Genomic DNA, 23,760 nt, shown 5'->3' with positions numbered 1-23,760 from the left:
ATTCAATATGTATTGCGATTAGACCCGATTCTGAATTATCATGCTTTTTTTTTTTATAAGAATCAAATAAAAGAATTAGATTTTTTTTTTTATTGGTTATAGAAATCGAGAAGAAAGAGTGGTAACGTGTATTGACGTTTCGTGGATGAGAATGTGATCCAATGGCCACTCAAATACAGTTTTATTTTTGTTTTTTATTACTTTTTTTTTGTTTTTCTCTATAGTAATCGGATGATACAGCCACGGCCCTCCTATACTTCGGTATTATTGATGTGATTAAACCAAGGTTATTAAATCTCTATAAAATTAGCTGAAATCCTTGTAAATAATTTATATTTTTAAGAAAATCTGTTGACACAGAAAACTAGTCATATAGGTATATTCGAGTGCTAACAAACTAACACCGACCTTATTATGTCTTTTTTGCATTTATAACACGTGCTTGGCCAAGAGATACTATTCCGACATTTTTTCGTACCTCGGTAAAAAAAATGAAAGAATTTTCAAAGAGAAAAATTTTCAGTGACGCATTTCACTAAGCAAACGACTAACCATTACTAGCGGTAAAGAGGCAAAATGAAAAAAAAAAGAATAAATAAAATAAAGCAACAACAACAACTATTACCAACAACATAAACTTCGATCTTAAGTATGTAAGTAGAGTATTGAACTAAAAATTGAATGTATAGCTTTATAATTCAAATTATAAAAGGAAAAAACGGAAAAAAGAAAGTGCGACGACAACTGAATCGTGGATATTATCGAAATGGGCTGTACGATGACAGTGATAAATAAATACTATAACTCGGAATTACACTGCCTGAAATTTGTTTTCGTGCATTGATACTCTTGTTGCTCCTGTCTTCCTGATTATCAGTCTTTCTTTTATTCTTTCACACACATGCTTATACCTCGACGTTGATATTGACGTTAAAAAGGAAAAGAATAATATGGAGTCTGTGGTTCAGGAAGAAACATGAAGTCTGATGATCCTGTATTCTATAAAAATTTATTCGTGTACATAACTTGTGTGTGTGTGTGTGTGTGTGTGTAAAAAGAAGAACACGAGATGTCTTCCACGTAAAACACTTTTTTTTAGTGGATGGAGTGTATAATGAAAAATGTCATTACAAAGAGTCTTCTTTCACGATTGATATTCTTTCTTAGAGACATTTAATGAGATAGATTAGAGAGAAGGAGGGAGAGGGTGAGAGAGTCCGAGATAGAGCGTGTATTTATAAAACGAAGAGTGAAAGGGATGGAGAAATTCTGCACATGTGATCTTGTTTAGCTTAACATGCTGCAAGCGTAATGCAATACTTTTACAACGCTAGAGTATTTGTTACGTGATAAGAAACATAACGCTGAACGATATTATAATGATAATGATAATAGTTAACTGTTTCTTTTAAAAGTACTGTGTCTGTTTATTCATGTTTTTGTTTGCATGGTTTGTTAAAATTGTACATTTTACAATCTAAGTATTTCCACTTCTGTGACTTTACAGAACAGGTAGAAATTCTTTACGAAATCAATTTTGCATTCATTTATGTTAGTGCTGTTCACATTTTGTACGATTTTCTCTTTTTCTATACATGCCCATTAGATAGTATTCGCTAATATATATTTCTCACACATTCGTTATTCAACATTCATATACTGTAGTAACAAGTTATTCCAGAATGTACATCGAACAGCACTGAATTACGCGTCACCAAATAAACCAGGTCTACATGATACAATGCTTCGTTGAACGATAGTGGTGGGGGGTATGCCTTGAGCGGTTAAACAATTTCCTCCAGACTATAATTCGAGAGTTAAGTCCCATCTGTAGAATGGGTACGATTCAGCAAATAGTCAAGGTCATGCGCAATACGATCCAGCATACCACTGGCCGTGGCTTCACAGTTTGTGATCACAATTTCCGGCGCTTTCTCTTCTCCATCCGGTTGCTTTCGTTCCGTGGTGTTCGCTATGTCGGGTATAATGTTCACATGTTCTCTGCTCTTCAGCTCCGTCGATGTCAGTAGTTCAACGTCGTTTTTCACAGCCAAGGTCACGTCTGGCATTCCACTTAAGCGAGATTCAACATCCGCACTGCACAGAACCTTGGACGAGCTCTCTGGCGACACATTGTGCGCTATAAAGATTTGCCCTTGAGGTTCTCGATATTTACCGTACTCTCTGAAACTGCAGCACTCGCCAGCGTTATAAGGCTCGTTTACACAATGAGATGCCCGCGTTGAGAACACATGGTCAAAAGCTATGGTCTCTTGATACTTTCGCGGACTGGTGCTGTAATTCTCCAAATTTATGTCGTCCGTGTGATCAATTCGGATTTCTGGTAAGAACCTGCCAGCTACAGGGACTGAGGGTTTTGAGTACGAGCTCGACGATTCGTTCACGAATTCCCGCATGTCTATACTACCCGCTGCTATTCCACGAGCCTCCAAGTATGGTTCACCAATGCTCAAGGAGGATGGTGGCGGAGCTGTATCGTTCTCTACTTCGGCACCGCTCTTTGAGCACACTAATAAGGAGAAAATAAATTCGTTTTAACCATGTGAATGGAAGGTTAGGTGTAGTTGAATTGAATGAGCACCTTTGATTGGCTCGGACGTTATCTCCTCTTCCATATTCTGTTTCCATTTGAGCTTGGTCAGGATCAAGTCAACGATCGCTAAATCTCCGTTCATAATGTACACCATTATTATGACGAAGCCCTAGATTTATTATAAAATGTTGAAGATTTAATATTTTTAAGTGTTTTTTTTTTTAGTGATTATTAGTGTGGTTGCTTACCAAAACGGAAGAGAGAGAGGCAAATATGTAATGGAAGATAATGGAGGTGGAATTTATGTAGAAGATTGATGAGGCCTCCGTTGCTATTACGCCGCAAATCACGATGGCAGCTCGATGAAGCATTCGTAGCCTGAAGAAAATGAACGTTTCGAACTTTCCATTCTTATTGAACAATTTTTACAACTATACCTCGCCTCTATAGCCTCCTTTTTCATAAAGTTCTCTTCGACAAGAGCGTGTGCCTTGTGCAATATTCCCAGGTACAATAACACGAATATAAGAAACATCATCGTTGCGCAAGTGACGAATATAGTATAGACACCGCTACCAAAGATCAACCACCACGACTCGTGCCTCCATCCGGTGCTCTTGTGCGTAAGTTCCGTGCTCAGTACAGCCAACACTGGAACACCTGCATCCAACAAAATGCTTAACAAAAATTTATCGAAAAATGTTTAATTAATTTTTGAAGTACTTATTCGAACCAGTGATGACTGCAATGACGGTAGGCTGGAAGTGTTGACTAGATCGAACTTGAGTCAAACCAGCGTAGATAATTAGGGCTTCGGATATCGGTGCAGACATGCCAACCAGGAGAAGGGCTTCCAAAGTGGTCGCCACAATTGCATAAGAACTCTAAAATAAATAACAATTGTACAAATAAATTAAATGATAACAATTAAGTAATAATTTTACCTCTGGTAGATGACTGTGCACAGCATAAATAAAAACAGCCATCGCTCCGACTAAAGCACCGCAACATTGAAGCTTTAAAAAGTTTAACCAGTTACGATTCTTCCACCAGAATGATCCCAGAATCAAAGAGGAGAAGAGACACTGTGCCAAACAGCTACCACATCCGAATATCACGATGAACGTAGTCTGCTCTTTTTTTGCTAGCACTACCTGAAGATGATGTTACATTCAAAGGTGTTCTGCTTCTCTTGACACAGCCTGCACAGTATGAACTTACTCTGACTGCACGTGCTGTTAGAAAAACCGCGAAAGTCCCACTACTGGGACACAGACAATGTGTGCTAGCATCTCCTGGTAAGGTGTTAGCAATACAGCTCTTCAGATCCCAGAAACCTGTACCATCTATCATACCACATGACACATTCCAGGTGTTCGATTGGTTTTGCACGTGTTTCATCTGCAGGTCCACCCAGATCTTATTGTGTTTATCTAGACTGAACGCAGGCACTGCCACTGTGACTAACCGAGAATTGATACGGAACTCCAGATCTGTACCATCACTGTAAAAAAGAGGTGTTCTTGAAGTCTATTTAATTAGCTTTAATAGTGTTGTTACTTACTCGAGTTCCTTCACGTATGTCGCTGGAAGAAAATGGGACACGTTCTTATAAACGATCACGATTACATTAATCGTATTGTTAAACTTTACACCACGTTGTAGTTTCTTCCATAGACGTATCGTCGTCTTACCATCATACCAATTTGGATACCTGTAAACGATCAATGATATAATTCAGTGAATATGGTGTTATTCAGTACACGATAATTACATGGAGTCCTTTGTAGGGATTTGAAGAGAATGAGTGATACTGTCTCCACTGTGTTGTTGCAATTCTTGAATATCTATTACCAAGGACGAGAGGGACAAATGCTTGTAGGGATGAGTTGTTATCGTGGACCAGTGTATCAGGCTTCTCTGAGTAATTTGAAGGAGTAACAAAACTTTCTGAAAATTAGACACTTGTGACTTCTTTTTACTTTTGCATTTATTCCAATTAAATTCACTGTTACCTGTTGACTTAAGATTGAATTCTCATCATTCAGTATTCGACTGATTATACGTATCAAAGGCTCTGTTGATGAGTGCAAGTCAGATGACTCCATATTATGTTGATAACGTTCTATTTCTGCCAGTGTGTTCAAAATACGATCCCCTTCGCCAGGATAAAGAGACAAGCCACGCGATCTCAGGGTCTCCCAGAACACAAAGATGGTTTCAGAACCAGTGATATTCTGGTAGCCTAATGTCAAGCTTTTAAACTTGTTATAATGTGAAACCAGAGGTTCGTACAAACAGGAAGAGAAGTCAGGCGTCTGCCATTCAGGCGTGGTAGCGTCTTTCATTGAGCACAGTCTGGACACCCTCTTTCCCACAAAGTGCTGAGGACACTCTAACAGTGACTCGGATCCCGGAGCTGTGTCTGGCCAAATTAGACCCCAGGACTTTTCTCTCAGGCAAATTGGTATCAGTGTTCGATTAACCACCTCCACGCGAACAGACATGGACTTGTCTGCTACATTGCAGGTGTATATTGCAGATTTCTAAAAACATTATGCAAAGATGTAGATCTTTTTAAGGAAAAATTTTTGGAATAGTACTGTATTATTGAGTGAATACTTCACCTGTGCATTTGTGATCTTTAGTATACTACCAGCAGGATATAAGTCCTCCCAGACTTCACTACCAGGTTCTAATTTCAATAGTGCTCTATTCTTGGTCCAACCAAAACCTATTCCAATGTTAGGCATGTTTGGTGTCATGCATGTCAATTGAATGTTACTTCCCTGAAAGAGGAATCAATTTAGAGAATGAACACTTGAATTTTCTATATGGTTAAGAGGTGGTTTTCAAAGTTACTTTGTCTATAGTGGCACTCATAGGCATAACCTTAACATCAGGCTCATCTCTGATGTTTATATAGATACTTTTACACTGCTGAACACCCCAGTCAATTATTTGACAGGTATACTGACCCGCATCTAGTAATGTCGCTTTTTCTATTGTTAATAGTGATGTGTGTAAATCAGAACCATCATTGGGAACGTTTCTATACCAAATTTCCCTGATGAATGAAAATGATCTTATTTATCAGCTTGTCTGGGCGTCTATCTACCGCTAACTATAGTGTATCTAAATGTATTTGATCACTCAAGGTCACTTGATTTATTCACCTGGTTGCTTTGTTCATGTTCACCCGCATACTGTCCTTGTACCAGGTGAAGTTTATCCCATAACTGCCTTGAGCAGTGCAAGACAGGATGAATTGATCTCCCAGATGAACTTCATGCTCGTTCCCTTGGTTCAGTTTGAGACTCTAAAGAAGTATACATCAAAATAAACAAAATTTATGAGGAATTATGATTGATGAAGATCGCGGATTAGATACCTGCAATTTGAGGGCGGGCTTTTGTTGAAATGTGAAATGTGTGGATTCAAGGGAAATCTCGTTAAGTCGTCGACGCTGGACCAATTTGTTGAGAGATTCTCGAATCTTGTCCCCATCCTCTGAGTTTCCGAAAAAGTGGAAAATGACTTCCGACGTGGGTCTATGTGAAGGATACCAAAATGATGAAAAAAGGTCTACTTCGATTGATATCTATTTTTGTTCCTTTTCTTTTTACTACGACGTACTCTTCTTTCGTTAAAGGCTTGGTGATAAAGTAACTGAACTCTTTATTGTTTAATGTACCTACTCACGTCACGCTCAGGATTTCTAAATCCTCCATGGACGAGATATTCGAGTTCCTTAAATATTTTGCAAGCTGCGAAGAAGTTAGAATCCGTTAAAAAACATGGCGGTCAAAGGATACCAAAGGAAAGGAATTATGGAAAATAACAACTACCATTTTATATCTAAACAAACATGTATATATTATTGCAAAATAATCATCAATTTATAACAACGACTTATACTTCATTTTTATAAATTCAACAATTATAAAATAAATATTTGATCTTTTTGCTACGTATAACATATACAAAAACATGTATCAGCATGATCAACACGTTCGTTTATCTCCCTTGAACGACCATCAGCAAGAGTCATCATATTTCAGATCTACACAGAAATCTCAGCCCTTATCACAAGAGCAGTAATCTCCATTATCGACGGCGCCCCTACCTAAGGGGAGAAAGACTGACTTAAACGTTCTTTCTGTCTTCCACCAATCATCCAACAGCTCTTCTTCGTGGAGAATTCTTCGTGCAATTTTGTCTGACTATAGTCAGTCGTAAGAAATTCATGCCCGATGTTCGAGTTGGTTCTAAATTTCACTTCGGTGTGTCGAGAAAATATGGATCGCCATTGGAAATCAGCACGCACGATAGATCTCCGGTGTCTGGACACAGATGCTCTCGTATCCTTTCTCTGGATACCCGTAACACTTTGATACCTATTTCGCGACAATACGCCTCGAGCAGGATCATTTGCAGGTGGCTGGCGGAATCCATCTCGGTGTCGAATGGCACGAGGCAGACGGTGCCTTGGCTGTTCTCGCATTCCTTGGATGCCAGAGCTTGGAGTGTAGGCAGCATGCCGCACGTTATCGTGCCTCTCGGGCATCTGGGTTCCTTCTGTTTTGGCCACGACAGGTTTCCACTGAAATTCGAACAAAATGAGTACTCTAAACTTTTTTAGAATTTTTTTTTTTTAGAGAGAGAGAGAGAGAGAGAGAGAGAGAGAGAGAGAGAGAGAGAGAGAGCGCTTGGTATAAGTCATTAATTAGATATGGCAATTCGAGATATTACAAAAGTCGAAAGCAGAATTGCATCGCACAAGCACTCTCAGCAAGTTCGTGGCGCCTTTCGCACGTCACGTGTTGTCCGAAAACGTGACTAATTATAAATGTCAAAAGATGACAATACACTACCTGTCTGTAATCGAGGTGGCTCCGTAAGATCGAATGCTTTGGCAACGTGTCATATCGGTGAATATTTGTCCCTGATTGCTTCTCAGTTTGGTAGTCCCTGGCGCGCTTCTCTTGCACACTTCACTGAACGTTGGAATTTTCTCGTCTTTGATCGCCAGTTTACACAAATGGTATAACACTCTCGTTTGAATTCAACGATTCACTGATTCACTAATATTCTCTCGTGTAGTAGCCTAATGATTGGCACGCACGAATCTTTTGAACACGATCTTACGTAACGGTGAAAAACTTCCATGAATTGCCGTATCTGGTGAGTACCAACGAAGCGATTCTCACAGGTTTTGGCAACGAGTAACATTGACGACCGGCACGCGTCGCTTTTATATGAGCCTAACCCCACTACATGTCATGCGCTATATATTTGCGGATATTCCAGATAAAGCGTACCGAGTCTATGTCACAGAATGGAGCTTTTTATCGACGAATCGGTCACGAAAGCTGTTACCGAGAAAACGAAGTAACAAAGAAGAACGAAAGCTTCACGATAATCCCCTGTGTGTATTTTATAACCTTTATAACCACATGGCATGCAACGCAATCGGGAGACACTTTGATGGTAATTAGTACGTGTGGCAATGCTACCTGATAGTTCAGATTTAAGGAAAACTTTCCGTTATCAGTTTTCCTGGAGTCGTTGCGTTATACTTTGTTAAATTTTCAAATGTATATTTACTGCTAGGTACAGTAAAATGTAGGATTTATCGTGCTTCGACGCGTAAGGTTACAATCGCAAATATTGTGATGCGAAAGCTTCCAAAGATAATCCGTAGGAAAGTAGCAACGTCACGACAGGTAACAATATGCATAGCTGCAGGTGCAAATGTACCTTACAAGGAGTCGCACTAAAGTAGTGTTCGGGTCAGGAACTTTGTTCCTATATCGCCTCTCTGTATTGCACAGATCCATGCTCTTAGAGAGAGAGAGAGAGAGAGAGAGAGAGAGAGAGAGAGAGAGAAGACAGAGCCATGGGTTAGAGGAAGAGAGGAATACTTCGGTTGTCGAATGAGATGGCGTTTCTTAATGTATACAATGACAATCTCGTCTAACTAGCAATGTTTTCGGCATCTGATCATGCATGATGTAAAAGTCAGGTACAAATATCGATATTATCACATATGAATATCCAAAACGATCTATAAATAATAGATAGTAAAATTATAGTCAAATTTGTTTGGTTAGCAAGTTTTCCATCTATTTTCCGCATCGATTGATATCACGTGGCCATATCAAATACATATGATGCAAACAACGATGTCTTGGTTATTCGGTTTCATCAGCCCTGCAGTTGAACAGGTTGGCTGATAACCCAGGTGGAAATCTACCTGGGAATCACGGTTTTCCACGAGGAATTATTGAAACATCGATACCCGGCATCTGCTTTTGTCTCATTATCTCTCTATCTCTCTCTAATCCTTTTTCAAACGTATAACACTTTACGGAAATGATCACCGAACACACTAAAATTAAATTTGTCGCTGCGTAACACCGTTAATTCCGATACACTACAAAATTGACTCATTAGGTAACCAATTGGTAATTTAATCCCCCGTTTACACGGTCAATTGGTAATGTCCACATTGAAATAGCGCAAATCGAGATTGCTTCGATCATGAATTTATATCTTTCAAATTTATAAAATGTTTACGAAAATGTCATCAGCTGGTAAATTTTCCATATTTTTTTTAACAAAAACAACATGGTAACGAGTTACGAACGGTCAGCCACCTTAGGAAGTAGCGTATGCGCGCGCAGCCTTCGGGAATCCCAAACTCCTTGAACAAAAAATCTGTAAAAAAGGCTGATTCTCGGTAATCAGCCGTCTGAAAATACCGGAAAAACCGTGCACCCATTCATGCACCAAATTCATTCACCGCGTGGTTGATGTATCAGTTTCCAGTGGAATTTTTATTAAAATGTTACGTTTCATGTGCATGCGGAGGAGCAGGAGTTCTCGATTTGGTGAGTTTCAATACATCACACGTCTCGATCGTTTTATACTTTCGATTCGATGAATGAACGAATAACCTTGGTCCGTTCATGACACTCTCCGTCATTGAACTTTCTCCTAATCAATTTATATACAATTTCATTGATTTTATTAATTAAACAAATCTTTTTGTACGTTTAAAAGCATGGAGATTGTTCCCCCAGGGGAGTCGAGGAATTTTGTGGTCCTTGCTTTTTAAAATTATGGCGCAATCGACCCCTCGATTGTTGTAATCGAACATACAAGTTGTGTGGCGCCGCCGAGTTCTTTAATATACAAGTCTCAGCTGAGCATAATCTTATCGTTTTCGTGGCAAAGAGAGAAAAAGGAAACGAATCGGTATTTCTCGGATAAGATGGCGACTTGTGATATCGTTCCGGGAAGGTAACGGCCTTATCGGGACTTCAGATTCCCCCTGAGCGTTTTCATAATATAAAAGTAAAGAATGATACACGCGAATATATCTTTTATATATATATTTATGTATTTATAACTTCCTGAAATATGTTCTTATTTTGATTAAAAAAAAATATCTCTTGTTTAGGCTGTTGGATAATTATGAAGAAATCATTTCTTTCACAAGAATCTTATAAAAGAAGCCTCTCCAAGAATTGCACGTGCATCAACGGAGGAAATGTGTTTGATGAAATCGTACGACGCAAGCCAAAGGTGACTCGTACCATTTTTCAACATACTAAAATGTCGAGAAACCATATGAGGCCAGAGATGTAGCTGTTCCTATTGACTTCCAAGCGTGCGATGTACCATGTCTCGTTTGAAAGTATTTCAGAAGAGGATGAAATAAAGAGGAAGGTCTTCCAAGAGCCATTCTGGTCTATTTATTGGCCAGGTGAACAGACGCTTACTAGATTTATATGAGACGACGGAAACGAACTTGTTTTCGTCCTCGAGGGAGGTCTTGGACATTGGGGCTGGATGTGGTGCTACTGCTATCCCGGTAAAATTAACAGGTGCCAAGAGGGTCGTTGCAAATGATATCAATGAAGGTCTGCATCGATTAAGAATACACTTGTTGTGCAATGAATGAAAGAGGTTGAGTTTACTTTGGATAATATATTAAAATATTTTAATATATTTTCCTCAAAAGGGGAATCAACCTGCGTCAAAGGAAATTACAGATCAAAGGAAGAATAACAATAAGCAAGGAATCCCTGAATAGCCGCTTTTCATGGAAAAGAATTCCAGAGAGATCATTTATCATTCGAAGAAGGAGGAATAGTTTATTTATAAACGTACCGTGAAAAGGAATTTCACGTCTCCCCGTACATTTTCAGCCGCGATAATTGCCTAGGGACACTTATTATTCTATCGTCTGCAGTGGAAGTTCCTCGCGACACTAGAGGAAAAAGGAACGGGAAAGAACCGAGTGCGTTGCGCTTACAATCGCGTTAGACGTAATAAAACCAGTCGAACCGCTGGAAATACCGTAGATTGCAGAAGGAAAAATAAAAGTAATATTTAACGTCACTCCTTCACCTGGCGAACAGGTAGAAAAACCGAGGAGAGACCTGTGTGAATTTGGTCAATGAATGATGATCGATACTGGGTCTTGCACACATACCATTGAAGTTAATAATATATACTGGTGTGCTATAAATAAAACAGATGACTGGAAATATAGTGAAAGATGATATAGCTGAATCTTAACATATTATTAATAATTATTAACTATACTATTCCATTTGCAAAATTTCTATTTTAACAAAAGGTCTAGCAGGATAAGGGGGTCAAAAGTGCCCTTAAACCAAATTTGTCTTGCAATGGACCATTCGATAGCTTGCCGAAAGAAAACATTGGATATCAAGTTTCAACCCTTTATCTCGACCGGGGGTAGTTACAGGGAAAATTTGGATTATTAGTTTTTGCTCTATTTTCCCTATTTAATGGTATGCACAAATTTTGAAAAAAATCTGGCATATACGAAGGTATATGTTAGGAAATTTTTCCTGACTTTTTCGTTGCAAATCCTAGTTGACAAAAATGAAAAACACAAAGAAATGTGCATTTTCTTTGAAATATTAGAATGACTATTTTTATATTTTTTTAGTAGCAACATCATAACATAACTATTATCCTCAAATTTTTCAGATTTGTCGGAGAGTAGCGTAGATGGTAGCGTAGAGGAGATACAAAAGTCAACCCTGTTTTTTTAAATGGAATAATATAGTTTTTTATTTACATTCTGATAGAGCGTTTCAAGACGAATACAATGACCTATATGAAGGTCATTCAAGGTCTTCTCTACGCTACCATCTACAAAAAAATTATTGACATCAGATTATGTGTCCCTGGAAACCAAGCAAGTTTGATTTGATACATTTTTTTCTATCATCAAAAGCAAGCGAGTTATTCAGGCGACCTGTTTTACATGCCCCACCATATATTAATTATGTATTTTTAAACTACGTAACTACAAGTCATGCGCCAAATTTTTTTCAAAATTTTTGCATACCTTTAAATAGGAAAAATAGTCCACAAGATTATGAACCTAAACCACCCCGTAACTACCCCCTAGATCGAGCTGAAGGGTTGAAAGTTGGTGTTAAATGTTTTCTTTCGACAAGCTATCGAATGGTCCATCGCAAGACGAATTTGTTTTAACGGTACTTTTGATCCTCTTATCTTGCTAGACCCTTTTTAGAAGGAATTAGAAAGAACACAAGAACTTTGGAACAACTCGGGAAGTCAAGATCGGATACACTTTCTGAACAGACCAGTTTCAGTTTTTTTATTTTACAACAGGGTCAATGACTTGCAATTTCAAAGGTAAATAGAAGTGAAGAAGACAAGGATGTTGTTAGAGCTTCGTTGGCACGATTTATGGCACGACCGTACCGAACGGCTATTTTTGAGTTGCAGAATTTGCTTTTCCATTCATACGCGTTTCCGGCCATCCTGCCGGGGCAAGGCAATTAGTTCGTTATATTTTTTAGAAAGTCGTGTCTCCTCGCGCTCGATAGCTGAAGGACCTACCATAAACTACGAACTCCGAAGGGTACAACTGGCCATGCCGGTATTTTCACCGACCAGTCACCCAGAGGAAATTCCCGGATTGTTACTAACTTTCGCCCCCCTTATAACCGTCTCCCACCCTTCCAGAAAGATCGCGCTAAGGGCGCACTGGAAGGGCGTGGGCAGCACGGCTAGATGAGCTGATTGGTAGGTAATTTTCAGAATTATCTGCCAATCAGCGTGTCTTTAGTTGGACGCGTCTCGAAGACGCTCAAGACGAAAAAACGAGAGTCAGTTCAGCCAAGAACAGCAGCAAGTTACCACTTAGAATCCTGGTAGAATATATAGTCTATTTCTTGAAGTCCAGTGCGACGTGGAAAATAAATAGAATTTGTTCCCTGAAGATATCGGGGTGGTCCTTCGAGAAGTCAAATAAAAATAAAGTCGGCACACCACGTGCAAACTCAACAAGGCTCGACAATAGATTTGCGAATCATTACCACGAGCATAAACAGATGTTTCAACGCCGATTTTCCATTCAAAATGAAGCTCCAATTGTTTGATTCTATAAAGAGGTCAACGACTCATGACTAAAAGTCTACGGAAATTCCAAACAAATAATGAAACGCGCCTCGACGAATTTATATCAGTTACTTGAGTGTCGAACGCCTGTTAATTCATTGTTGATAATGTATATACATATACTTGAACATTAAGACAATGAATTAAAGCGTGTTCCAAGAATCGATGTAATTGGTTTAAACTACCTCGACTCGAGCCACGTTATTTTTAATTGCATTTACGTTTCTCATGTATTGTCCTTCGGAAATACACATCGATAACGATAGGTATTTGCATTGCTGCACGCAGCAAACGGAATCGACTTCGTCACCCATCAATGAAGCGACCAATTAAGCTCCACGTGTCTCCTGCATGTGCATAAAAACGTACTTTCCCCTCTGAACATTGCATATTGATTTTTAAAATTTCTGCTTACAATCTTTCATTAAAGTTATACGGTACTAAGTCACCGTCGCCTCTTGTTCTATATTAAAAATTAACATGCAGCTGTTAAGGATTAAAGCGTAGACAAATTTTTTTCAAATATATGCTGCAATGGAAGCATCAATTTCGAGTTGACATTGAATACCTCTGCACAAGGCTCAAGCTTTTCCGTATCTTCTTCAAACTTCTGTTTTGGCGCTCAGATTAGATGAATGTACTTTGACACCTGACCGACACCTTTTATGATCTTACTATATTGCTTCCATCGACTATACCATTATCCTAAATTAGATATTATTGAACATTGAAGGAACCGTTCCTTTTCGTGTTGACGTGAGAAATCATTAATAGTGCCGTGGACAGTCAATAAGAAAGTCGAAAATGTGGGTCAGACCGCACGGTATTCCCCGTTTTACAGTGAGACACGAGCAGTAAAGGTCTGGCTGGTCGTGCGTCAGTGGAAGGCTGTCCATTTCTGGGTTCTACGTCCGTTGCATTCTAAAACGGGCCCCCATACGCCGAACGAGCGTCGCTGACGCACCGACGTTACGTCGTAACATATTACTATCGACAGTAACGTCTGCCGGAACTATAGAATCATACTGTTAATACGTACTAGTAGAATCTAAGAAGAATGAAGTCGAAGAAGAATTTGCAAGTTGTAGGGATAAAAATTAACGTCAATAATTTTAATACGTTACTATGCGAATAGATTGTATACTTGAACAAGTGTGTAAAAATTTGGTAAAGAATTTTAGGCTAGGAAAATTTTTTGGGATAATATATAAAAGTAGAATATTATTTATTGCGAATTAAGTCAGGGATTCTTAATAAAATTTCTCGAGGGAAATAGGAATTCAGTAACGCCACATTTCGGTGTTATAAAATTCCTTAACTTTACTTTCACCAGATGAAATCGAATCGTCTATAGCGGATTAACGTTACACAATCGATACTCTTTGATATCCACCACAATTCCCCTTTATCTTATCCGCGGCTCTCAAACCTAGAGATACGGTTAGACGCGTTATTATATTTTAGCGGTTATTGGTCGTTTATATCTGCACGGTTGATCCGAGTGATTTCAGTGGAAATTAATTATCGCAGTTAGATTGTCCGTTCGATTGCCTCGTTTGAGACATCAATGAGAACGCATTGATGGAAACTAATCCGTGCTACTACTATTATGTAATGTTGGTTGTTTGCAAAGACTACCAGTGTCTGAAATTGCACGGAATATTTTTATATTGCACCGTCAATCAAGCGTAAAAAAAGAATCACTAAAATCGGTGTCATTGTTTCCAATGGTAACTGTATCGATTTTGTGTGATTCCAGTCGCATGTACGGCCATTTCCATGAATGCTGCAATGAACCATGTGCACTTTGAAGTATCCCGAAAAAATCTACTGTACTAAACATCTGAGAAATCTATAGATGTTATTTTCATCGGGCACATACTGTACGACGAAGAAATTTCTGATGTTTTAATTCCCTGGATTCATAAAGTGATCTGCAAGACATGATGGAACGAGAATTTATTTGGCAGATTCAGAAAGGCATGGTTTGACAGAGAATTTCAAAAAAAGTCTGAAGATTCTGAAAGGATACTCATTGCCAGATGTTCGGAAAGAGAATCATGGTTATGACAGATGCAACGTCTATGAGTTCTGTGTATAACAAGTAAACCATCATGGCGAAATTCGTGTATATTCATGTATGTACATACATCTATACATACTTGTTCTAACCTACACGTTCTAAGTCGCATGATTAAATAATAATTAACAATGAAGTGTATATACGCCTGTCACACGGTAGTGCGTGCTCGACCGTAAACAATACATTACAATTTATAGAAGGCGAATACCAAAGATGATAGATTGGGAAACTATGCGATAACGCGACATTGCGTGCGCGAGTGCTGCATGCGTGACTCACAGGTGTATATACGCCTGTCACACGGTAGTGCGTGCTCGACCGTAAACAATACATTACAATTTATAGCAGGCGAATACCAAAGATGATAGATTGGGAAACTATGCGATAACGCGACATTGCGTGCGCGAGTGCTGCATGCGTGACTCACAGACAGGCCACGCTTCATCTATGCATATAACACCGTTCGGTCTGCAGTACCTATAGCCAGAAATATGTATAGTTTGAGTATCGCGTAATGTAGAGTTCACAAGACTTCGTCGGTCAGGGTCGTTATTTTCGTAAGGCAATGAACCCCCACTTTCTCAGTTTTTCTTTGTCTCAGATTGTTTGATCTAGTGCTATCCAAATTAATATTTGCTAATAAAATCATATTAGATCTCATAGCCTAGTTTCATCTCCCTAAAAATAGCTATAAAATGGAGGTATACAGCTCCGTGCAGACTCCACGCACTATACTTCAAACGAAACCACTCTTTTCTTCTTTAAGTTTTCTTCACTCACCTGTTTGCCAATGTACGATTCCACGCTACCGTGTTGCGCGATCAGCCCGGCGCGCAGCGACGTCACATTCGATAGTTTGATTCTGCATTCGTACCTCGACCGATCTGCAAGAGTTTCCTCTCTATTACTTAATATTCTAAGAACGTTCCATCTCCGGAATAACCGCAGGAGAGTAATGAAACGTACTGTTGTAGATCTTGGTGCCGTTTCTGCAAGCACATGGCTGTCGTTCCTCCTCGCGTGGGCACTGTATTATGCAATTTTCGATTCCGCATTCTGCGAACAAGCATTGACCTCGTAAGCGTTGTCGCTCGTGAATGACTCACGCGGCTTGTATTCGGCTCAGACCGTGACTCATTCAAATGTTATGTGCGAATAATCATATCGGATGGAAGCATACCGCCGCCCACTGTGTCTAGAAGATGAATCTCGCAACTACGGCCGACGTAACCATCGACGCAACCGCAGCTCATCGCTTCCGCTCCAATTTGCCTAGAACAGTTTGTAACCAGCTTGTCATTTATCCCTCGATGCTTCACGAAGAGAGATTTTCGTCTGTGAAGGATTGAAAGTTCTCTCTCTAGTAGTTTGGAAAGTTTAATGACGTGAGAGTAATTAGTTGATCGACCTATATTTATCTGGCAATCGATCTTCTTCTATTTGGTTGATTTTTCGAGGGTAATAATAGGACGATATTTTGTGGTATTGATAATACATAATATACAAAAATAGAAGTAAAAGTAGGGTAAAAGTCAGGGAGACAAAGGAGTTATACAATTTCAGTGACGTTATGGTTTATTATGGTTGTTTTGGGAGGTCTTTGCACGGTGATCCATTGTAATATGAGTGGTATTGGCATACTTGCAAGTGCCTCCGCTCTGGCAGACGGCATTTTGCCTGTCATCGAAGCACAGAGGTCCCTCGTTGCAGTTCTTCCCGCTGAAACCCTCGAAGCAGTCGCACCAAAAGCCCCTGCAAGCAAATGTCAAGTTCTTAACTTAATTATTTGCACGTAATAAGTTATAAGCGGAGTGATTCAAGAGTATAGGAAAATTTAATGGAGTTCATTAATGATTCATGAGCTGATATGATATCGCTTGAAGCCATCCTCCGTTCTGTTTGTGTTCCATAATGGAACTTTCCGAAGTTAACCGTCCAACCGTGAGATAGGGAAAATCGAATTGCCTCCCGTTTCACGTGATTGTTTCTTTCCACTCGTTCAAACCTTTACATTTTGCAAAATATAATATTTAAATTTTGTGCCTTGTGGATGTTAATCGAGAGTCGCTTATGAAGTGTAAAAGTTAGAATAAAAAGTACGAGTTTGAAACGTGACGAAAATGAGGTGGAGTCTTTGGAAAATGATTCGAAACTAGTTTCTTCGAAACTTTTCGAGAGGAGAATTGTTGATGGGGGTGCGAGCACGTGTTCAGCGAGGAAATAGGTCGCCCAGCGGAAAAGTGGCACTCGTTCGAACTGGTACGAAAGCAAACAGGACGATAATCCGAGAGAATGATAAAGCGGCTCAATTAGACTCGAAGTGGACCCCGTTTGCATCGAGATAATGCGCGTTTAATGGTTTTCGAGGAGGTCGCTGGAACAAATACGGTGGATCTACATACTTGCTGTTCGAAGGTAAACTTCTACGTGTGTGAGTCTAACGATAAGGCTGTTGAGATGCATTGTATGCTAGAACGTAATATCTCGTAAGATGTGAGCATGGTAAACAATAAAGGACCACGTAATTCAAGATCAAGAGCAAATATTAATATAGATATCATTATTATCGAACAAAATTTCTCTTTTGATTCCTATGAAATTATAGATATTTAGAAATGAATAAATTATTAAAATAGTTACTAATATTTGTGAATAAAAGTTTGTCATGAACAACGCAGTAAATAAACTGCAAACCCACCCAGACAGTACGCAATACATTGTGCAATAGGCAAGAAATTCCAGAAGATCGAAAAGTAAAAGTTGGCACGAAACTCACGCATAGTCTCCGGACACGAGGCAATTCCCGGTGTAGGAGCAATGCTGTACGGAGCAGGAATCTGAGTTCGGCACGTCCTCGATCATCTGATACGTGACATTGAACCCGTACACGTCCAGCAGATTATCCAAAACGCGTACATGATTACCTTCCAGCCGATCCAGTTCGAATTCGACGACCAAAAACCGTCTGAACGTACGGAAGTATTTGTACTCGAACACGTTTCCCTCGGTGATCTCTTTGATTAGCGCAGCACCGAAATTCACGCTCTCTGACTCGTAGTACGCGTACTCTGTGAAGCTGAGTCCTTTGTACACGTACACCTGTGTAAGGTAGATCACGATGGAGCTGTTGGTCGCCGGAATATCGGAGACGTCAATCACCCAGCGACATTTGATGGGAACAGAAAATGATCGAGGGAAATTCGGCGTCTGAATCACTCCCCTGGGCGCAGTTAGATGACCTCCACAGGATATCTCGGTTGAAATTGAGCCTCCGATGAGGGTTAGGTGATAAAGGTAAAATAGGAGAAGGAAGATCAAAATGGGAAGGGGATATTTTTAACTGCACAAGTGGTCACGACTATTGGAAAGCTGTCAGTGGAAAGATGGAATAAAAAATTACTATTCACAGGTTTAACATTTGTTAATTATTAGTATGCAATATACATGATAAAACAATGGGACTTTTTCTAATTAAAGAATAATATTCCTCTACTTACACAGACAGTGGGAACAACCAGTTCTCCTCAACAGTGCTCAAAATGTACGTATTTCTCACTGGATTGTACCACTAAGCGATCACATTTTATTTCCACGTAACACAAGGGTTTATTCTTACATGAAATACACCTAGTTTGTTAACACTAGTGCATTTTGATGAATACAGAGTAGCATGGTATTTTGAGATGCACAAACACACGCACGCGGGCGCGTAGACACACACACACACACACACACACACACACGCACGCAGAAAGAGAGAGAACAAGATTTTTGTTACTACTTATAAAGATAAGAATTTGTATGACTCGTTCAGTTATGTAATGCACAGAATAACGCGAATATAGTAGGCAATGTTAATAATATAGACACATTCTGATCGATCTTATCTTCCTCTTTCTAGGCGATTAGCAATCAGATCAGGAATCCAGTGTTGGTTATCGCGAACGTTAGAACCCGCGATCTGCCGGGCAGCTGGGCGTTAGCCTCTTCCGCACAACTGATCTCACCACGCGCACCCTCAGTGCACCCTTCGTTCACCCATTCGCCCCCTTGAGCAGGGAGAAGGATCCAGGCTAAGAGATTTACTCTCCAATTTCCATGTTTTTTACTTTGACAATTAAATATACCGATAAACTAAACAAATAAATTAAAAAAACAAAATTGTTATGCCGGAGATGTCTGTAGTAAGCAAGGATGTATATAGTTGTGTCCATGCTGGTGGATAATAGGATTGATTTTTCAAGAGGTTCGAAGTAAGTTAGGAATTGGTGTGTAGTCTGATTTTTGAGGCTAGGAGGAAAGAAGCAGATAGGTTTATGTTTTGTATACATGCACTGATAGATATACATATGTATACACTTCTGTGCATAAGTCACCGGCCACTTGTCAATTTTGAAGATAACGTTTATTATAATTGCTTTTCAGTAAGATCTTACAAAAACACGATAATTCAGCTTCTTTTATAATATAAATAATTAGCAAGTGTTAGTTTCATTTTATAAGTATAATATAAATTTATTCTTAATCTAAATGTACCATGTGTCCGGATACTTATGGACGGGAGTGTGCATATCCACGTGTGTGTATATAATATTTTAGGAAATATTGATGATTACTTGAGTTGTGAGATGATGATATTCAATTTTGTTGCATGATATCACGGTATCTCTGAATAATGGGATGACTACCAGCTGTAGATAAAAACTGTGATAAGGGCAGATAATTGTTAATGCTGATTTAAGTAGAAGGCGATAGACGGATTTCTGTATTCTACGTTGTTTGATTCAAGGACTTGTAAGGTCGCAGGGTAAAGAAAAGAATAAAGAAATTATGCTATGTAAATTATTGCATCATACCAAGTTATGCTTAAACATAAATATTTATTTATTCAAATTAGAATACTGTGATTTCTGTATATAATTTACTTATCTTACAGTTCATGAAAACAGCTCACTAATTGTGTACAATTTTTCTGTAAACGGCAATGGTAAGTGATGGATCTTCTCTTTCATGTATGTAGAAAAGGTTGGGCTGTTTACGTAATGGATGATCCCTATTTCTATTGCGGAGCTAATGTTGGAGGTACACATACTATCGTCTGAGCTGCTATCTTCATTGCTGAACTGATTTGTGGGCGAACGCTCAGGTAAATGGCATCGCCCAATGACGAGCATAGGCTTCTCCGTTCCCAGATCCGCGTGTTCTCTCCATACATTTTGTCACAAATGATGCCTAATTTTGCTTTTATGTAATTTTTGTAAAAATAATGAAGTACGTTCAACTGCAAGACATGAATGATTCATTCATAAATATATATGTTTTTATATTTGAAAAGCAATTGTAGGTGCATTAGACACAAGCAGTTTTTCAAATGATACAGTAAATACATCATAATACCGCCATGTATGTTCGCCTTTTCTATATGCACCAATCAACTGATGTTTAGAGTAACAAATGCTTGACTCTCGAAACATGTTGTATTACAATATACTCTGTCGCATTGTCTGCCAGGTACAACATTCAAACAAGTCCCTGTTGAATATACAGTTACATGACTCTTCTCTGTTTTTACAGGAGTCACACATAAGTAAATGGTTTATACGTCACCTTCTATGAGAACTGGTATATAGAAGTTAAATAGATCCAGAGTTAATGACTTCTGCTTAAATTCTTCTAGTTCGTCATGTGCATACTTTAAACAATCTTTGTGCAATTCAATATCATGATTAGTTCCACGTTGGTCTAAGGAATATATAAAGATACCATGAATATTCTATATTAATCTAGTAAAGCAGTAATATTCTTACTCAATATGAATCTAGTCATTGTACTGAAATAACCAGTTCATGATTCAAGATTTAAAAAACTCATTCCTGGTTCCAAAGCAAGATGTTCCATTACCTCTGCATATTTGCATGATGATGATAAATGAAATTTGCTATGGATCCAGGCAGCATTATAAGTTTCCTATCTTTGAGAAGGTAAATCATAATTTCCTCTATCAACTGCTGTGAAAATTGTTCCACTGCTTTTGTTTTTATATGTGCAGAAAACATCAAGCTATCGACTATTTCATCATTACTTAGTCCACTGCATATAGTAGAATTTATTCTTAAAAACATATCTTTGTAAAAAGCTTTAAAAGTGCTGATTGAATGTGTACTTTATATATCTTTGGATACTTTTATGATCAAATAAAAATGTGCAAAAATAATTAACCAATAAATTCTCTATCAATGAAACAGTTTCTGTGTTATCTCTTTTAACATTATTATGTAAATTTTACCTATTGCCACTTATGTAATAATCATTACTTGTTACTACATCATTAACTTTTGCACAGATTCTTTTTTAAATATGAAGAAAGAAATACAAATATAATGATCACAACTTTTTACTATAATATACTAATTGTAATTACCAAAGTTCACATAAACATGAAAAATGTAATAAATGACATTCTATTAAAGTATATTTCATCTGGTAAAAATCATAGTCCAGTAAATGCCTTATGCACATGGTGTCCTTTGCTGTTAATACTTAAACACTCAGTCACGAGTTAATGCGTGCTTTTGTTTGCGGTATTTGGCATATTTTATACCACCCAATTGCTGAGTGTTTAAGTATTTAAATATTTTATTCCTGACCAGGTGTTTAAGTATCAATACTGTTATAGGAAACGGTTAATTTTACATATCAAAACATAACATATTACAATTATATCAATGCGTGTCGCATATATGTATAAAATCGGATAATGTGTATACATACATATATATTTATATCTTTACAAGAATTGTTAATATTTCATAATGAACGATAAATCAATTGTACTGAATGTTTAAAAATGTACATATATCGAAAATATTGTACTCGATGACAGTGAATAATGATATCGAGTTAAAGTTGCAGGAAAGAAATCTTTCAGATTTGACTGAGCACGATATTACATATCGTAACGTAACATTACACGACAAGAAGCTGAATTCATTGTTAAGATGCTACTGTTTTGGTAACGTAAGGTCCATCGAGTCTATCAGCTGATAGCACAAAATATGAACTGTCTCTACGCCATTGTGCGTTTTAGATATTGTTCTTTGGTGGGTTTAAACGGCACACAGACGATCTTTATTAGTGAAAAATCTGATTAATTACGATCATCATCTTGCATTTTATACTACACTATGAAGTTTTTTTCTCCGCCACTATGTACTTTATTATTTCATTTTCTCCTTTCCTCTAAAACGTGAACGAATGTTAATCGGTCTTTTCGAAGCGTACGACATCAAGCGCAAGCGTTACATACGCTCTGACATATTATGTCTCGAAATGTAAATATAAATATGTATATTTATACGTAAAGAGTTTTATACGTGTGCGCATACGTATACATATTAATAAGTAAGCAATTTCAAGGTGTCCCTTAACGCCACTGCAATATCACTGTGTTCGGGTGTATGTCTTCGATACGCATCGAATGCGTGATAAGGATTTTATCGGAGAGAGTTAAATGTATAAAAATAATGTGTATACCTATCGTACGGAGATCAGGAAATTACTACATTATAAATAGAAAAACGTTCTCGATATAGAAGCCAGGCATAAAACACGTGTTCCAAATGTATTCATCAATTCCATTAAATTTGTTATATACTGCATCTATTTTGTGTATCAATCGATACTGCACAGCTTAATTCTTGTTTTACGTAGCCAAAAATATAAATTAATGTTACCTATTTTGCTAAATGCAAAAAATTTGCAATATTATTTTATGAAATTAAAAAAATATATAATTTTTCAATGGTTACTATGTCTTTTGCATGAAAATGAAAGTAAGAATAATTATAATCATTTATTACTGTATGCATTCATAATTAAATATTGTGTACAAATTGCATTTCATTGCATAGTAGCATTTGCGTTGTACATTTGATTCGATATTTCAAAGGTGGCGGCAATAAGGTCGATAGTGAAATATATCATTACATACCATTAAATACATATTGCTGAAGTAGTTAAACATTTTTATCTTGTTCTATTCTAGACGTACAAATGTGAATGTGTCTTTACAGCAGAAGCAACATGGGTCGATGCGCATGCGCACTTCAAATGATACCGTCTCTTCGCATATGATGGCGACTGACAACTTTAAAACGTGAGTTTATTATCATATAATTTCTTATGTTTACAATGTGCTGTTCACGTGTAAAATATAACAGTGATATCATTGAATATTCAGATTTTTATTGGTTAGGTAATTTTTTTTCATGACCAACGTTCGATAGAGTATATCCTTAAAATTACCGCTCATAATTCGTCAGATAACATTCACTTATTCTAGTAAGTATACCTATAAAGCTTCTCATAACTTCTCGCATTGGTATACTTGAAAAAAGTTGTAAAGTATTTTTTGAATGAATGTAACGTGTATAAACTTTTCAATACATGTTACTTCAATTCCCACAACAATTTTTCTTTATATTCTTTTTCAATTTATCTCCACTTATATAGAAATAGTAAAAACATCGTGACTATTAGGTGCTTTGATAATGATTATGTCTACATATTCATAACGATCAATTTATAGTGCTAAAGACAAAAGCAGTTTTTTTCTTATCTTTCGAAATTTTTAAATAACCTCGATATT

General features: G+C 37.8%; 4 protein-coding genes across 5 annotated transcripts in view; 1 reads left to right on the top strand and 3 right to left on the bottom strand.

Moving 5' to 3' along the window:
* Nucleotides 1-1,427: 1,427 nt before the first annotated feature.
* On the bottom strand, nt 1,428-18,416 carry LOC108575262 (the record flags this gene model as incomplete). Its single annotated transcript, XM_017938015.1, has 20 exons — nt 1,428-2,530; nt 2,603-2,723; nt 2,803-2,932; nt 2,992-3,214; nt 3,288-3,438; nt 3,499-3,708; nt 3,776-4,058; nt 4,119-4,268; nt 4,329-4,504; nt 4,570-5,100; nt 5,182-5,343; nt 5,417-5,621; nt 5,731-5,873; nt 5,946-6,105; nt 6,257-6,321; nt 15,894-15,997; nt 16,080-16,169; nt 16,294-16,385; nt 16,755-16,865; nt 17,890-18,416. Coding segments are annotated over 20 exons (4,347 nt in total), but the record flags the coding sequence as incomplete, so codon positions are not given.
* LOC108575263 lies at nt 6,569-7,766 on the bottom strand. Its single transcript, XM_017938016.1, has 2 exons — nt 7,429-7,766; nt 6,569-7,157 (listed from the first exon to the last, which is right to left on the bottom strand). The coding sequence occupies exons 1-2, from the start codon at nt 7,479-7,481 to the stop codon at nt 6,830-6,832; spliced, it is 381 nt and encodes a 126-aa protein (XP_017793505.1). The 5' UTR covers nt 7,482-7,766; the 3' UTR covers nt 6,569-6,829.
* Nucleotides 18,417-20,526: 2,110 nt separating the features above from the next.
* On the bottom strand, nt 20,527-22,383 carry LOC108575261 (protein-L-isoaspartate O-methyltransferase domain-containing protein 1-like). 2 transcript variants are annotated; one of them, XM_017938014.1, is made up of 3 exons: nt 22,269-22,383; nt 20,721-20,855; nt 20,527-20,645 (listed from the first exon to the last, which is right to left on the bottom strand). In XM_017938014.1, the coding sequence occupies exons 1-3, from the start codon at nt 22,282-22,284 to the stop codon at nt 20,545-20,547; spliced, it is 252 nt and encodes an 83-aa protein (XP_017793503.1). In that variant the 5' UTR covers nt 22,285-22,383; the 3' UTR covers nt 20,527-20,544. The 2 variants fall into 2 exon arrangements, with proteins under 2 accessions (XP_017793503.1, XP_017793502.1); XM_017938013.1 differs by lacking the exon at nt 22,269-22,383 and adding an exon at nt 21,015-21,118.
* Nucleotides 22,384-23,202: 819 nt separating this feature from the next.
* LOC108575170 (lethal(3)malignant brain tumor-like protein 3) overlaps nt 23,203-23,760 on the top strand; it is an 8,305-nt gene continuing 7,747 nt past the window's right edge. Inside the window, exon 1 of the mRNA XM_017937897.1 lies at nt 23,203-23,268. Within this exon, the coding sequence (XP_017793386.1) occupies nt 23,204-23,268 (65 nt within the window). The 5' untranslated portion in view covers nt 23,203. The remainder of the gene's footprint in view (nt 23,269-23,760) is intronic.

Source organism: Habropoda laboriosa, unplaced genomic scaffold (genome assembly GCF_001263275.1).
Source record: "Habropoda laboriosa isolate 0110345459 unplaced genomic scaffold, ASM126327v1 scaffold207, whole genome shotgun sequence".
Classification (NCBI taxonomy): Eukaryota; Metazoa; Arthropoda; class Insecta; order Hymenoptera; family Apidae; genus Habropoda; species Habropoda laboriosa.
Note: the sequence above shows the minus strand (reverse complement) of the source record. Positions and strands in the feature narration are given on the sequence as shown.